At 38.4% G+C, this 18,536-nt stretch overlaps 1 protein-coding gene across 1 annotated transcript in view; it reads right to left on the bottom strand.

The window, feature by feature from the left end:
* Window positions 1-16,772, bottom strand: part of RASGRP3 (RAS guanyl releasing protein 3 (calcium and DAG-regulated)) — a 155,671-nt gene extending 138,899 nt beyond the window's left edge. Inside the window, exon 1 of the mRNA XM_012652426.1 lies at window positions 16,676-16,772. Within this exon, the coding sequence (XP_012507880.1) occupies window positions 16,676-16,772 (97 nt within the window). The remainder of the gene's footprint in view (window positions 1-16,675) is intronic.
* Window positions 16,773-18,536: the final 1,764 nt, after the last annotated feature.

The following is an 18,536-nucleotide window of genomic DNA, read 5'->3' as shown; positions in this document are numbered from 1 at the left end:
ATTTCCTTCTGCTTTCACAGCATGCAATGATGCTGGTCAAAGAGTCGGTCACTTTCTCACTTGTTTCTATCTTATTTGCTGGCCTTGGTAACTGAAGAGCCAGCCTACTCCACATGTCATCTGAGGCAGGAATAGGGCCCACAATCTAAACATAGGGGTGAGGAATACCCAGTGTCTGCAGCTACACTCCTTCTGGCATAGGATTTCATCCCAAACCACGTCTTCTGAATTACATGACTTCACCATATAGCTGGTTTAGGAGTTTGCAGTGAGAGGTTGGAATATATTTGTCCATATTTTTTAACAGCATATATAGTCCATGTTACTGTTAACGATATGGTTACACCAGCCAACACATTCTAAGACACAAATAACAGAGCACAGGGTTTCCTGCTTTAAGGAAAAATATAACAAATTATATTCAATATAAATTAAGGAAAATTTGTTCACATTAGCAAAGCATTCTTTGTTTTAGAGAGCCACTCATTAAAGGATTACAAGAAATGTGTGCACTTCTGGTTCATTAAAAATGGCATTTGACCAACGAAAATTCAACTCATACTATTCAAGAACAAATTTATTAAGTAAAATAAACATAAGTCCGATTTTGGATCCAACTTACTGGCCCAGATGGTCTGTGTCCTTTCCTTCACAACAAAAACGTGGGCAAGCAATTCCTAGCTGCCTGTGATGGACAGCTACTTCACAACCTGCCCGGGTGCTCAAAAGTAACCTGCTAAAAATAGCCCACAGCTCTCACACCAGTGTCCTCAGTGGAAGGTCCAGGTGAAAAAATAAATTGCCTGAAATATGCCCCCTGCATTCTCATGCCATCGGCCACTATTGGCTGAAAATTCCCAGTAATCCTCCTGGCAATTTCATCATAAATAAACTTTTTCTTTTTGAACCATTCTCTGAACTGTTAGGAAAGGCAGTGTGGTGAGGGGTGGGAATGCTACACATCGTAGAACAGGAAACCAGGACTCTCATTCCCCGCTCAGTCACTTACGAGCTGAATCAGTTAAACCTTTAAGTATGAAATTCCTTGTTTGTAAAAGGGAAATGATAATATTCAACTCAAGAGAAGGCTTATATGGGTTGGCAATAACGCATTCCACTTCAGGATTTTATCCTATAAAAATATTTAATACGTGCACAAAGATATCCGTAAGACAATTTTACTGTGACATTTTTAACACCAAGAAAAGAAAAAGAGAAAGAAAGAACCAAAACTAAGGGGAGAGTGATCAAAATAATGGCAATGCTGTATACATTCAATGAAAAGGATTAAATGGAAAGATGGCCTTGATGTTGTAAGTGAAAAAAAGTGAGTTGAAAAAACACTACACATTTAGCTCCATTTGTATTACAATAATGTATGTTTTGAAATGCATAGAAAATATTTGCAGTGACAACAAGCAATAAACATATATCCACTCTGAAAAATAAAAGAGGGTTCTGAGTCTTTTCTTTTTCATATGATTCATTTGAGTACTGAGTACATTCATTTATAACAAAGCTGTATTACTTCTATAACTAAAAATTCAGAACAATAAAGAAAGCAATGAGAAATAAAGCACTTAGCACAATGCCTAGTGGACTTTGGTGAATGGTAATTGTCATAGTTACTTCTGGGCAGAAGCTACAGAACTCTTTAAGGAAAACAAGTTTATAGAAAACTAGCAGATCTTGGTAACATACAACCAGTTCTGTTCATGTGTGAACTGGATCAATATTTTTTTTTAGAAAAATGATAGTTTTTTAATTGTGATTGTTTCACAGGTGTATATATATGTCAAGACATCAAACTGTATACTTTACCTATGTGCAGTTTATCATGTCATTATACCTCAACAAAGCTGTTTTTAAAAAGTGGTACTAAAGTTTTCAACAGGAATTAAGATAGAAGATTGAAATCAGAATTAAATGTTCCTAATGTCTTCATGTTATTCAGAAGAAGATTGAAGATATTAATATTAGACTTTATTAATTCAAGTATGAATTTTAAACTTTTAAGTGTAACCACTAAATCAAAAGAAATAGATTATATAATTTTCAAACCGATTGAGGGGAAAAATTGGGAAAGAGAAAACTTGGAAAATCCAAAAGAAGACAGGAGAGAAAATAAAGAGAAAGAATGGTAAATAAAAAATAAAAATAACATTAATATCTCAATAACTATAGTGTAGACTATCAAAACTCAAAACTCACTATTAAAATGTAAAGACTATCATTAAATAACAAAAAAAAGATGGATCCATTTTTAATCACTTCATCTCCACAGATAGGACCGTATGTATGTGGATAAAAGGATCAGATACCTCTCCCCAATCCAACCTCGATTAACTGCTTTTCTGAAGCATTGAAATTAATTGAAGGAAAGTTCTTTATACCAAAAATAACAAAGGAAACTGACTTTGTGGGGAGAGGAGAGGGGCGGAGAAGTGGAAAGGAGACAAAGAGAACTGGCAAAGAGAAATAATGTTTCCATGCTATAATCTCAGCAAACGGGAAATTTAAATGGATGTGAAATTATCTAACTGATACCCAGCTGGTATATTAAAAGTGATGCAGCACTTGCTACTTAAAATGCGACACCTCGGGCAGGGTGGGGCTGTGTCTAGGACCTCCCAGCTGCTCTTCTCCTCAGGTGGTCTGAAGGTGAGGAGTCCTCCCTGCACGGTGGAGCTGGAAGGCCTCTGAGAAATCTGAACTATCCTTTAACTAGGCCAGATGATACAGTTCATCCGCGCTTTCAGAGAACCTGCAAAACTGGATAGATGGTTCTAATCAATCTTATCGGGAAAACAGATAGAAAATTCTTTCCAAAAGTTAATTCTTTAGCCTTATTCCAAAAGGAGGCCACGTGTCTCCTCCGGGCTGTGTGCATTTGGCAGCATGTCCCCACTCTCTATTGGTTTTACACGTGTTGGGGCTGGTGTTCGGGGAATTATGGACGAGACACTAGGAAACTATGAGCATTAATGCTGTTCATTGCCTGTAAGCAAATGTTCTCCCCAGCCCGATTATCTAGGAATTCGTGAGCCTGTCCTGATCACTGGGATGCTAAAATAGAAATTTCACAGGACTGAGAATCAAAAGACACGACTTCTCATCCCAGCCCTGCCCCAATCTACTTGAGGGATAGTGACGGAGCCCACTACAAGTGCACTTTAATAATCAATCAAACAGATGAGAATGGCAATATTTGTCTCAGATCTTTTTTGAGAATAAAATAATATAGAAAAAAATATTTTGAAGAATCATAATGTATTATAGAAATGTTAAGTTTACTCCTTTCTTACATTTATAAAACAATTTTAAGCCTTCACGTATCTGCCTACATAGCATCATGTCCTACAGAAGAGGCTGAAAAGTTATAGTTGACATCAATGACACTGTCTGCCTGGCATTCCCACTCTCCTCCATTGCCACCTTCAACCACAATCCCACCTGCCCCTCCTACCTTGGCCCAGAGATGTCATGTGACCCAAAGTGGGCCAATCATAGTCCCTCTCTTGCTTTGGCCACATTCCAGTGTTCCAGGAGTAAGCAAGCACCCGATTCAGGTGGATGATTCCCTAACCTACCGAGTTCCTTCCCCATATTTTTCAGACACAGAACCAGAACATCCTTTTTCTGCAGCCAAGTTACAAAATATAAAACCTAGAACCTATTAGGAGTTACATTTTCTGCCTTACCTATAGCATTCTGGGAGCTGAGAGAGAGAAGCAGACTGGGTCTCAATTTTCAGTTAATATCCCTGTTTTAAGGGTAATATGTTTGCCTTCAGCTGACCCTTATCCAGAGACCAGGGTCCCCCAGTCTAAACACTCCCTATTTTACGCTTTTGAGCAAATAAACCTCCAGAGTGGGGGATGGTCTTTCAATTGTGCAAAAACCCTTTGATTTCATTTTAATGAGATTTCAGAAGAAAGCAAAGGTAGGTAAGGTGTGTGTTAAACCTGTCTTTAGCTGGAAGCCCAAGCTCTTTATAATACACTCATTGCTCTTTATAATATTCTTAACCCATTTTGATATCTTTGGTCCTGGGGGCCCATATACTGCCATGCCTACCCCAGACTCTCTACCTTGCCACCTCTTCCCTCTTCCCATACAAATTTCCCTTTCCTTTGTTATAGGATTATATCTTTTTTTTTTTTAATTGAAACAGAGTCTCGCTCTATTGCCTGAGCTAGAGTGCCCTGGCATCATCGTAGCTCACTACAACCTCAAACTCCCGGGCTCAAGCAATCCTCCTGCTTCAGCCTCCTGAATAGCTGGGACTACAGGTGCACACCACCACACCTGGCTAATTTTTTCTGTTTTTAGTAGAGATGGGGTCTCGATCTTGCTCAGGCTGGTCTCAAACTCCTGACCGCAAGTGATCCTCCCACCTTGGCCTCATAGAGTGCTAGGATTACAGGCATGAGCCACCGCTCCTGGCCTATAGGATTATATCAAACAGAGAAAAGCATAGATGCATCAACATTATATCAAAGTAACTCACTACTCTCTGGAATATGTACGGTTTTTAAAAATTCACTTTTGTTAAAAAAAGAAGAAGACAGGGAGAAAGCAACCATCATAATCCACAGAGACAACCTAAAGAGAAACCAAACCTGCTGACACCTTGATCTTGACTTCAGTCTCCAGAATGGTGAAACATAAATTTCTGTGTTTAAGCTCCCCTAAACTAACTTTTGTTGATTTGTATGTGTGTGATTTCAAAAAGCATATATGTTCACCACAAAAAATTCTTAAATGTATAGAAAGGTACAAAGAAGAAAAATAAGATCAACTCTAATTACACCTTTCTTAACATTATTTTGGTATATATGCATGGTAAGTTGCAGATGGCCACCAATGATCCTCACATACCCTTGTGTAGTTATTGCCCATGCTGAATCAGGACTGGCCCTGTGTCACCAATAGGATACATGAAAAGTGATGATGTATAACTTCGAAGGCAATGTCATAAAAAGCATTTCAGCTTTCACCTTGGTTTCTTGGCCCTCTCACTCTGAAAGAAGTCAGTCAGATGCCATGTCATAAGGGCATTCAATCATCCCCATGGAGAAGCTCACAAGGAGAGGACCTGAAGCCCCCAGCTAACAGCCAGCACCAACTTTCCAGCTATGCTAGTGAGCCACCTCAAAAGTAGACATCAGCAAGATGGTGGAATAAGAGCTTCCAGAACACATCTCCTCATAGAAATATCAATTTGAACTATCCATGCATGGAAATACCTTCACAGGAGTGAAGGAATCTAGGTGAGAGATTATAGAACTTGGGGTAGCATGGAAATAAGAAAAGATGCATTGAAGAGGGTAGGAAGAACAGTTTTACATTACCTGCACCACTCCTCCCCCTACCTGAGTGCACAATGCAGAGAAAATACCGTCCATGTGGGGGAAGGAGAGTGGACTGAACACCCAGCTTTGCTATGGACCACAGCACCAGGCTCACCTCAGTGAAAGCCAATTCCAGGGCAACCCTCGTAACCCCAGGCTCCAGGCCAGCACCTGTGGATTTAGCCTCCAGGCCAACCCTAATGCCAGGTTGGCCTCTGAGTCCTACAGCCTCAGGCTTCATGGCTGCCCCAGCACCAGGCCAGCCCCACAGCCCCAGGCTCACTCCAGAACCAGGTCTGCTCCAGCAGCCCAACCTCCAGGCCAGCTCCTGCAGACCCAGGCCTCAGGCCAGCCCCAGCATGAGGCTAGGCCCTGTGGACTCTGGCCCTAGGTTCCAGGCCCATCCCTGTGTCAAATGGGCCTCTATGAATTCAGACTCAAAACTAACCCAGTGTCAGGTTGGCCCTCTTAGACCCAGGCTTCCGGCTAACCCCTACATACAGGTTTTCTGTTTGCCTTTTGTATTTGTCACATACCATAAATATTTCCATTGAAATATTCTTAAATATTCTAATGTCATCAAATATTCTTCCCAAAATATGATTTTTCTTCAATGGCTGCACAATACTCTATCCTATTTACATAGTATAATGTCTTAAAGATAGATATTTAAAAAAACAATAAATGAAGGAATCTCTAAGATGAAAGGTTGGTTGGGAAAAGAACATATATACGTATATATAAGAGGTAATTTTGCATACTTTGTTAATACTTCATTCACTCATTCACTTAATATAAGACTAGGGAGTTGGTATATGTAATACTTTATATCAGGTACTCCAGAAGAGGGAGAAATGTTTATGACAGAGTTTAAGATCTTAAATCACTTGGACAACACTTGGCTTTTGTCTAAACCTACTTAAGTCCCAAATAGAGAGTAATCATGTTATATCTGGTACTCATAAGTTGAAAAACATTTTTGATCTCTACCATATAATTTTGTGTCCTGATGAATCTTGTTACAATAAATGGTACAATAAATATTACTTAAGCATTTATTGTATGTAAGGCTATATTTGGTTCCCAGAGGGATTTTTAAAAATGGCTTTATTAAAACATAATTCAGTTACTATACAATTTATTGGTTTGGGGTATATTTCGTAATTAATTTTCAAAATTATGATAAAATACACCGTTTTGACCACTTTTAAGTATACAATTCAGTGGCATTAATTATAGTCACAATCTTTCACAATCATCACTACTATTTGCAAAACTTTTCCATCACCCCAAACAGAAACTCTGTAACTATTAAGAAATATCTCTCTACTCTCCCCTGTCCCTAGCCCATGGCAATCTCTGATCTACTTTTTGTCTCTCTAAATTTTCCTGTTAGATACTTAACATAACTAGAATCATATATTTGTCCTTTTGTGTGTGGATTATTTCACTTAGCATGATGTTTTCAAAGTGTAACCATATTATAGCATATACAAAACTTTACTCCTTTTCATGGCTCAATAATATTTCATTGTATGTATATGCTATATTTTGTTTATCTATTCATCTGTTGATGGACACTTGAGTTTTATCTACCTTTTGGCTATTGTGAATAATGCTGCTATGAACATTGGTGTACCACAGAGATTTTTATTTCATTTTTTCTTTCTTTTTTCCCCTCTTAGATTTTTTTTTAAAGCACAAAATATGGCCCACACCTGAAGGAATTTATAACTAGGTTAATGAAAGAAGAAACTCCTGGAAAATTAACTATAGAAGCAAACAATCATTGGATAAATTAAAGAAACATCAACAAATATGTGATTAAATATATTAGTATTTATGTAGTACTATAATGCGTAAATGTTATAGTATTTCTGAAGAGAGCAGTCTCCCTGAGGCCTGGTGATGGCTTCACCAAAGGAGGGCAGGTGAAAAGCGTTGCTCATGTCAACATTTAGAAAGTTTCTGACATCATAGTTTCAGTGGGGTTGAGGACATACCATCAGATTTTATGTGTTTAAAATCTGAAAGAGAAGTGAGAAAACAAAGGTGGTATGTGACTGAATGCTCACTGAGAATTTCAGCAGTGAAATCAGAATCCAAATGGGTAATTAGAGGAGGGCAGCACGTTCAGGTAGGTTGGCTGGTAATTTCCAAGGCAAAGAAGAAATGTGGAGGTTTTGAAGAAAATGTCCTACAAGCAAAAGCAATTGAGAGAAAGGATATTGAAGAAGGATGAGTAAATCGATCAGGAGAGGTGGGAATGGTTTCAGATAGCAAACACAGAAGCACACTCCAGAGCTGTTACGACTCTTTGAGTGGCATGTGGCACAGCCTCCCCACCCTTTGTCTTTGTTAGTGGTCTTCCATTACCAGAGGAACAGCCCCAGTTCCCAGGCGGAAGAAATAGGGAGGTGATCCAGAATAGATTGCTCCTCTGGCCTAGACTCCTGTTTTACAGGCTACATACCTCAACTCACTTGTAGGTGCCGGAATTCTCTTGCTGTTTTGTGAAATTAACCAGCAGAACCACTCAACCCAGACTTCTCAGCCTTGCCTGAAAGACTGTTAATGCCTGACTTTGTCACTCCTTCCTCATTTTCTAGTGATTAGGAAAAAATTGTATCTGCCAGTCCAACAGTTAATGGCACTCACTAAGACGTTAAAAGAAGAAGAAGAAGGCGAAGGGGAAGGGGAAAGGGGAGGAGGAGGAGGAGGGAGAGGGGAAGGGGAGGAGGAGGAGAAGAAAACTGACTTGGAAATCTACATGCAAAGGCCAATTGCACATACTCCCTCCCTTCCTTGTCCCCACCCTAGAAGCTTCAGGGATCATTTCTTGAAGCCCAGTCCTCCAGAGCTCCCCACCTTTTCCCCCAGGAGAACTAAGAAATTTTGCACAATTCTCTTTCTCATATGCCTACATATTTAATTCTAACCTTTCTCTTCACCTTCCTCTCTTCTACTTCTCAGCCAAGAGTTACTTCAGGACAATCTCACCCTATTTGAAATAAAAAATGGTCCTAAGTAAAAAAGACATTCTATAAAAAAGACATCTGCACTAAAATGTTTATAGCAGCACAATTCACAATTGCAAAGATGTGGAAACAACCCAAGTGCCCATCAATACATGAGTGAATTAATAAAATGTGGTATATGTATACCATGGAGTTCTACTCAGGCACAAAAAACAATGGTGATCTAGCACCTCTTGTATTATCCTGGATAGAGCTAGAGCCCATTCTACTAAGTGAAGTATCACAAGAATGGAAAAATACGCACCACATGTACTTACCATCAAATTGGTATTACCTAATCAACACTTAGGTGCACATATAGTAGTAACATTCATCTGGTGTTGGGCAAGTAGGAGGGGAGAGGAGGGGATGGGTATATTCACATCTAATGGGTGCAGTGTGCACTGTCTAGGGAATGGATTCACTTGAAGCTCTGACTCAGGTGGGACAAAGGCAATATATGTAACCTAAATATTTATACCCCCATAATATGCTGAAATAAAAAATAAAAAATTAAAAAAATAAATAAAAGATATCATTTCCAATAAAAAAAAATGGTCCTAAGTATGGCTGCACATTATTAAGAGCAGTGCTAGGGTACTTTGTCCACAAGGAAAAGGCAAGTTCAAAGGTTGGAAGTAGGCCGGGCGCGGTGACTCACGCCTGTAATCCTAGCACTCTGGGAGGCCGAGGCAGGAGGATCACTTGAGCTCAGGAGTTCAAGACCAGCTCTGAGCAAGAGCGAGACCCCGTCTCTACCAAAAATAGAAAAAATTAGCAAGTCAACTAAAAATAGAAATAAAAAATTAGCCGGGCAGTGGCTTGCACCTATAGTCCCAGCTACTCGGGAGGCTGAGGCAGGAGGATTGCTTGAGCCCAGGAGTTTGAGGTTGCTGTGAGCTAGACTGATGCCACGGCACTCTACTCAGGGCAACAGAGTGAGACTCTGTCTCAAAAAAAAAAAAAAAAAAGGTGGGAAGTAAAATTAGACATAAAAGGGTAAAAAAGGCCTCTCCACCTAAGAGTCACTTAGATAAGGACGTCTTCTTAAAAAAAGAATTCCCGCTTGATCCCAGGAGTTTGAGGCTGCAGTGAGCTATGATTATGCCACTACAATCCAGCCTGGGCAACAGAGTGAGACCCTGTCTCTTAAAAAAAAAAAATTCCATCTATTTAGTAAATTTGCTTTCCTATCAACATTAAGGGACAAAAATCTATATAATTTGTTCCTTATACTTGTCCCCAAACCTAGTAAAGCACCCGGCACTTCCTAGATTCTCTACCAGTGTTTGTTGCTTTGAATACAAGGTGATTGTGTTTATATAGTATATTCTTTGTCTGTTTGGGTTAATTTATGTATTATTAATGTATTAATCTGATATAATTATTAATATATTAATGTATGGTATAATGTATTAAGGTAGAAGTAATATATTAATAATTATATTTCATCATCAATGCATTATAATTAATATATTTATAATAATAATTTAATAAATAATACAATACACTGGAAATACATGTATTAATTTCATTGTAGATCTATGGCATTTTAGGTGCACATATCCAGTCACTATTTATAACCTTGTTTCTATTGGGAAAATGGAAAGTGTATTCAGAGGGCCAAGAAAATTCTTAAAAACAAGCTTTTGGAGCATTACCAATTTGTAAATCACGCAATGAATGGTCATTATTTACATAGTATTTTACATGTCTTTAATTTTTATTTTGATTTTAGAATTTTCTGACTGCTTTAAATCTAACTTTATAACCAAACCCTCATGGAATAAAAAAATGAACCCAAAATATGATCATTCCAGTTGGCTGCAACTCATTGCCAGGATTTCAGAGGCCCATGTATCCAGGTCCCTGCCATTGGCCGGGCCATAAGAACCTACAGTGTCTTCTGGTTTTATCCACTTCCACCAGTTCTATTTTTATATCTCCATATTTAGCACACAGAGCTATCTTTATCACCCCAGCTGACTGGCATGAGAGTCCTCAGGGCATAGTAGTTACACAAGATTATTGAAGCATACTTCCTAACCTTCCAATAAGACTACGTGAAATGCAGAAAAGACATCAGCAAATGGTCACAATGTTAGAAGTGTGTGTGTGTGTGTGTGCGCGCGTGCATACTTGCATGTGTGTTTTAATTGCTAAAATTTCTTTTTCTGTACTAAGTTTTATGCACTATCAGGAGCACAATGTCTACAATGTTTTCTGGAAGTTAGTTTTAGACTGTGCAAATGGCATCTATTCCTATGCCTAAATTCACTTGAAAACATCATGATAAAGTCTCTTATAACTATATAACCCAGATTTCAAATTTGGGGAATTTTTAAAAATTTCTATTACCCTTATTCTCAATTTAGGAATCCATAATTGCCCAGCCTAAGTGAACAGTTGGATTGTTCTAAAAGGCCAAATCTGAAAACTGCCAATCCTCGGCTTGCTTTTCAACTATTCAGTTTTGGTTGATACCTACAACAGTAGCCAGCTCAATATATTAAAATGGAGAAGTCTGTGCGTCCACAACAGATAGAAATATCTCACAGCCCAAATTAAATGTTATTTATGTAACTGTGGGTGGCACTGTAGCTCTTCCGTTTGGATTTGCACTGTCTAATACAGTAGCGACTAGGCATCTGAAGCTATTGAGCACTTGAAACGAGGCTAGTGCGAATTGAGATATGCACTAAGCATAAAATACACACTGGGTTTCAAAGATTGGTACAAAACAGGGAATGTAAAATATTTCATTAATAATTTTTATATTGAATGCATGATGAAATGATGCTTTGGATATATTTGGTTAAATAAACTATATTATTAAAATTCATTTTACCTGTTTCTTTTTATTTTTTTTAATGTGGTCACTACAAAATATAAAATGACCTATGGGGGTCACATTTGTGGCTCACATTATACTTCTACTGGACAGTGCTGTTCTGGGGCCTTGATAATAAATAGCATGGCCAGTAAGCAGTATTTAAGATTGGAAGTCAGAGCTACTGCAGAATTTTACAACAAATCAGGCTAATCAGAGAAGAATATGACTTGGGGTAAAGGTTATAATAGCCCATGCATGTTTAGTTTTCCCATCCAAAGAATTTTAATAATACCCACAAGACAACCATGGACACAAGCCACTGGAAGAGATAAATAAATGTTACTGCAGTATAATACATACCTTACTTAATTCTTTCCTAATTGATAGCACATCCCTCATTTTCATCTAAGGGGTTACTAACTGTGCCCACTTCATGGCATGGAAACTAGATAGCGAATTCCCTTGTTTGGGTTTTTTTTATTTGTTTTATTCTCCCACCCATTGCTGCTAAAATGAAGACTAGGGCTCATTTCACAGAAAATAGAAACATGAATTTGATATTTTTAAGGTTAATGGAAAATAAAACTTTAAAGATTCTATGTCTGGGCAAGAAGCAGCTAGTTAGGGGCAGGAAAAGTTATAGCAATATTGCAGAGCATCATTACTGGGTACAGGCACAGGGAGGAGCTCACACTGATCCTGAATATCAATAAACATAAGAAATTCAGCACAAAATCCCTGATGTGGGATTATCGGATTATTGAATTGAAAACATACTGGGGGGTCACTGCTGCCAGCAAAGAGTTGTGTAACAGCTGGTAAAAACACTACTAATTTCAGGAGTAGACTGAGAGCAAAACAATAATATCTTTGTAATGTTCTGAAATTGTTGCACGAATAAAGCTGAGCCTGGCTCCACTGCATTTCCCAGTTTGATCTGCTGACCATCTTGTCTGCCTTTAATTGTTTTCTGCCATTCATTTCCTCCAATTGTCAATTATTACTAAAACAATTATAAAAAAAAGTGCATGTCTTTGTTTCCTGTTGCCGATGAATGCAGTGAAGTCATAGGCTAGGCCAGTGCCTCATAATCTTTTCCATTACAATGAATTATGCTGTCACAAACAGGATATAACTCTTTACTTGGCAAAGAGGCCAGAAATGGAGCTGAATTAGCACAAACATATTGTCAGCCATGACAGCAAGAAATTGGAACACAGACTTAGCTCTCCACCTTTAAAAACACACTAGTTTTTGTTCCTGATTGTAAAACTAGCACATTATTATTTATCCTGGAGACAAAGTAGAAAATAAAAATCACCATTACCCTACTGATCAGAAATTCCTATTGTTAACATTTTGGTGTATGAATTTTTAGCTCTTAACTCTTTTTCATATATACATATATATTTTTTAAGTAAATGGGATCACACCATGTATATAATTTTGTAGCCTTCTCTTTTTCACTGAATAATTACTATGAACAGTAAATATCTTAATGTAATTGAATGGCTGTATAAAGCTCTATATTGTGGAATATTATTTAATAACTCCCCTATTTTTGTATATTTAGGTTGGTTAGAAATGTGTCTGTTACAAATAGACAAAGATCCTTTCACATACATTTTTGCCCGAATTTATGATTCTTTCCCTTAGGACACATTGTAAAAAATTAACTTTTTACTTTTTACTAAAAAATATATTTGTATGTTGAAGTAAATATTTAGAGTGAAAGGTCTAGGAAATCTTAACAATAAAGGCACATGTGTGCACTGAAAGTTTAATAAACAAACATAATATATGTACCTGCCTAAAAGGGTACACAGGTGAAATAAAACTGGTCCATTCAAAATGCCCTTCAGGCCAGCCAGTTGTAAGGGTGTGTGTAATTCCGTGAAAATCTGTTTCCAGAATTTCCTAGCACAACTAAGCCTCCATACCAGTTAAGAGGCCACAGATGATCCTGCGGTGATTTTGTGAATTCTTGGTTACACTATTCAGAGATTCCTAAGGAGCTTGCTCCTAGTGCCTGGCTGTGCCGTCTCTGGCCCCGGCTGAACATTGCTAGCTGGAATTACCACTAGAGGGCAGCCAGGGACAGGGAGAGGAGGTTAACACACTTCTTGGTCTCTTTTTCTCTTCAGCATAATCTTTATTTCACCAGAAAACCAAGAGAAAATTTAAAATGAGCCACTGAGGGAAAAACAATTTCAGAAAAAGAAAGAAAGAGAGAAAGGAAGGAAGGTAGGGAGGCAAAGAAAGAGAAAAGAAATGGAAGGAAGGAAGGAAGGATGGAAGGAAGGGAAGGGAGGAAGGAAAGAGAGGAAGAAAAAAGAAAAGAAAAGAAAAGAGAAAAGAAAACGTCTATGTATAAACTATTCCCATTTCCTCAGAGAGATTAACCAAAAGGTGCAGAATTCTATAAGCGCTGCCACAGTTGGGAACAATGAAGGACTAGGACTCTAGTTAAACATTGGGTTATAGCACAAACAACTGGTGCCCTTAGATCTTTGCAGATGGCGAAAGTGAAGCCAGAGCAAGATGCTCAGCATTCTCTGTGGCAATTAGCAGCAGCATGGGCTTTGGCTTCCTACATACCTGGTTCCATCTTCTATCTGTCTCTCAGTAACGATGCAAGCATAGGCAGGTTACTTAACCTCTCTGACCTTCGGTTTTCTCATCTACAAAACTCAGCTAGCAATGGAAACCTGCCAACAGGTATTTACGGGCATAAAATAAGATAATAGAGAAAAAAGGCTTAACATACAGTCAGTGCTCAATAAGTGTCAGCTGTTACTATTTCCAGACCCCCCCAACCCCCTCCCTCCTAAGCTGCTTCCCATTTCCATCCATTCACTTACCATTTCTACCTGACTATTTCATCATCGTCTCAAATTTAACACATCTAAAACCAAAATCTTCATCTCCCTGATTCCCTGACCTGCTGTTGTCTCTTTGGCCGTTTCTTTGAATGGACCATAAAACATGACATCTTCTTTAACACTTCCTCTCCTCCTATAACCAAGCCCGATTAGTTTACAAAACAGGTCACTTTGTTCTCGAATGTGTCTCCATCTGGTTCCTCTCTCTCTGTTTTCATCAGCACCCAGGCCTCGGTGACCTGCTCTCTGCCCTAGCAAGTCCTGCCTCCAATGAGATTGTATCCACGTCATTTCCCTTTCCCAAACCCCTCAGTGGCTCCCGGCCTCTTTAAATTAGATTTTAAACTCCTTGTCCTGGCATTACAGTGCCGCCACAGTTGATCCAGCCTCTTCCAGACACCTCTCCTGCTCCATATGTTAGTCCCTCTGCTCCTGTCAAGGTGATCGACTCTCAGTTCTCTGGTAGAGTTGTCAGATTTAGGAAATAAAAATACAGGGCACCAAGTTAAATGTGATTTTCAGCTAAACAACGAATAATACTTTTGTATAAGTATGTCCCATGCAATAGGCCTCATACACACCCATGCAACAGAACACACTTATACTAAAAAAGTGTTTGTTGTTTATCTGAAATTCACATTGAACTGGGCATCCTGTATTTCATCTGACAACCCTGTTCCTTGGGCGCACCAAGCCCATTCCTGTCTCTGTCCGCACTCACATCTCCAGTCTTACCTTGGATGCTCTTGTCTCTCTCTGTCCCACCAGATCTCCTGCCTTCCAAGGCCCAGGTCAACCTCGTACCTCCAAGAAGCCTACCCAGATCAAGTCTTCCTGATGTGGCATTTGTGGTCTACATCGTTCATTTGGCTCCATAGATAGGATGCCTTGTGTCCTATATACTTCCCTTTCTCCACTTCGTGTTGAGTTTATCAAGGGTGGAGATTGTATTATAAGTTGGAAAACTTCATAAATATACTTTGGTGGTGTGGTGCTGTTTGCTAACCTGCAATACAGGATGTGAGGGGATGAGAGGGTAGGAAAAAGGGGATCTTCAGAGGCCATTAATCCAAATTTAAGGTGCCTGTAGACACATAAAACATCAACATGCAACACCTCCTCTCCCCTGCCTAACATCAGGCCAGATGGCAGACAGGTGTGGCTGCCCGTCCGAAGAAGACGACCGCAACCTTGGCATGCTTCTCCCCACACCCCTCTTCAATATATCCCACAAGTTGCAGATCCTATTTGGTGACATCTACATTTCTTGCTGTTTCACTTGATCTCTTTAGTAACCTGATTTCACTTATATTTATTTACATGTGAGGGCTGGGGGTGGCTAAACTATAAACACATAGTGATTACAGGAAGTTATACTGGAATGAGGCAATAAATTTCTATGTAATTAATAAAAAAGCTAAAAAAATTGACAAATTATTTTCAAAATTCACTGTCTCTAACTTAAAATACTCTCAGGAGCTTGAAAATACCGCAAGAATCCTATGGAACTATTAAGCAATTCTCAAGAACTGTATTTCTAAATAACCGGCATTTCACGAATACATTTATAAGCATCTATGGTCATCCAGAAACCAATGACTATCAATGACACTTCTTTTTTTGAGACAGAGTCTCACTCTGTTGCCTGGGCTAGAGGGCTGTGGCATCAGCCTAGCTCACAGCAACCTCAAACTCCTGTGCTCAAGCAATCCTTCTGCCTCAGCCTCCCGAGTAGCTGGGACTACAGGCATGTGACACCATGCCTGGCTAATTTTTTTATGTATATATATTTTTAGTTGTCCAGATCATTTCTTTCTATTTTTTAGTAGAGACAGAGTCTCGCTCTTGCTCAGGCTGGTCTCGAACTCCTGACCTCAAGTGATCCTCCTGCCTCGGCCTCCCAGAGTGCTAGGATTACAGGCGTGAGCCACCATGCCCTGCCCATCAATGACACTTTTGCAAGTGAATAAGTATATTCTCAGAATAATATCTATAACTCACAATCTTATCTATTTTTTAAACCTTAAATAGTGTTAAAACATTTTTAACCCCATAATTTAAACATGAATGTGTCAAATGTGAAAGCTCTTTTGAAACTGTAAGAGTTCAACATTAACAGAGATCAGGATCACCATAAGCAACGTTCCTATCACTAGAGCCACGTAGAGTGTCGATTAAGTCAGTCACCTTAGATTTCACTCTCTGGAAGGTAATAAAACGGACCAGAGCTGATTTTGCAGCACTCACTGGTGTGTCCTGACAGTAAGTGCTAAGGGTTTATTTGTTTCTTCAGATCTATCTTATTTATCCAGATGAATTTCATGTGCCTCTTTTCCTTACAACTTAAGTTCAACTAAGAAATCATGCTCTTTCTATTGAAGCATATTATACTTTCCAACAGTTTCCATGGAATGAATTATAATTTTCTAATCAGAAAAAAATAACCCTTCCATTCTCCCGGGAAAGGGACTAGCCAGCGGGATGCACTCTGAGCCAGAGCTGAGACCTGGCCTCCTGCGCTGGTTCTGGCTGGTGCAGCCTTTCTGTCTTCCAGCTTCCCTATCTTCTTGGGACAGATTCTAAACATACCAATCTCCAACCGGGATAAGCCGACATAACGGCAACACGTTTCCTTCTGCTCTTCCTCTTCAATAATCCACCAGAACCTTATTCCTTTGCTAGTCATTGTGGTAACATTAATCAAGTTACTCCAAGACACAAATGTGGATATTATCAGCAGTGCATGCAAATAGGGTGCATCATTTAAACAAATGTGCTTGTTTAATGGCAAAGAATGCTAAAAGAATTTGGAATGTCCCTAGGAGCTTTCCAAGTTTTTTGTGGGCAGCATCAACTGTTCTTGGATTTAATCCATTTTCTGTCGGCCTTACCACTTCTAAACCCAGTGACATGTTTCAAGTCGCTCAGAAGATACACATTGAAGGAATGTTTTGAAATTATAATTTAAAGGTAAATAAGTACTATGAACAGTTTCTATCACTGGAAACTGTTTAGTGATTTTTTTGTGTGTGTGCTTCTAGAAGGTTCCCGTTTGTCTGAAAATGAATGTCCAAGAGAAGAATCTTTGTATTAAAAAAATCTTTATCTTCAGTTAATTTTACACAGAATTTAAATTTTAGTTAAAATAATTTTTCTATAATCATCCATTTTGTTTGAGGGCCTATTTATTAAAAGTATTCTAAACCAGTATCGATCAAAGAAATGGTAGGTGGATTATTAACGAGCACTTTGAAAAGGATGGACAAATAGGCAAATATCAAGAAAATATTTTTTCAAAAGCAATCATCTATGAAATTACTTATACTATCTAATCACCTGATGATAATGAAACTGAAGAAAGTTAGTGGAAATAAAGTTATCTTCAGAAAACAACCACTTTTTTAAAAAAAATTGTTAAAAACTAAAGATATAACCGAAGCTGATTTCTACATTTCTTCTGAGATACAAGCAAAGCTCATTGAAAAGTGACATGAGGACCTGCCCTCAGATCATATCCACTGTCCATGGCTAATATCCATCGTTCATGAAATGAAATGCATTAAGATGTAACAATAGACAGACTTAAAAATGACACTCACCTTCTTTTGCAGACGTGCAATCATTTAAAGTTCATCCCTAGATTGAATCGTCTTTTTCTGTTCATTCATCAACTTCTAGCAAGTTTCTCTTTAATGTGTTTAAACACCTATAAATTCCTGTTCTTTCTTCTAAAATGATGCCATCACCTCCATTGCCCAAATCCAGTTCAAAAGAGGAGAGAGGAAAAAAAAAATTGAAATTTGCAAGCTGTTTACGCCTAACAAGGACAGTGAAGCTGCTAAGCTTTGAGCTCAATGAATTAAAGGTTGTTTGGCTAAATGGCAGGCACACTTCCTCCTATTCTTTCCGAACTTAGTTTTCCTGCCTCCAGTGGAGCTTTTTCCTCTCCTGGGCTATAAATAGCTTGGCCGTAAGAATACTGAGGAAAGAAGAAGGCAGGAAATGTATTGGATTTCAGAAAGCAGTCTTAGGGGTGTGTGTGTGTATGTTTCTTTCAAATGAATACTAATAAACAAACTAAAGAAAATTTGGCCTTAAATCATTCAGCTTTGGTATGTGCACCACAGTCAAAATTTTATTTAATTTCCTATAGTCTCAGTTTCACTCTAAGTTGTTATTTCCTATAGATAAATATGGTTGATTTTGCAAAATGGGAGTGTAAGTCTGGAATGGGGGAATGGTTTATTTTGTGCTCCTTTAATTGTTATACAATGTATGCCATGCTTTAAAAACATTAATTTTAAAGCCAGAATTTTTAAAACTGTTATTATGTAAGATCCTTTATATGATTCTATTAGATGTTTATTTATTATCTATCAATCATCTGTTTATCATCTCTCTCTCTCTCTCTCTCTCTCTCTCTCTCTTTCATTCTGCACTTACCGTCAAT

The sequence above is a fragment of the Propithecus coquereli genome, unplaced genomic scaffold, assembly GCF_000956105.1.
Source record: "Propithecus coquereli isolate 6110/MARCELLA unplaced genomic scaffold, Pcoq_1.0 Scaffold39, whole genome shotgun sequence".
NCBI classification, from domain to species: Eukaryota; Metazoa; Chordata; class Mammalia; order Primates; family Indriidae; genus Propithecus; species Propithecus coquereli.
Note: the sequence above shows the minus strand (reverse complement) of the source record. Positions and strands in the feature narration are given on the sequence as shown.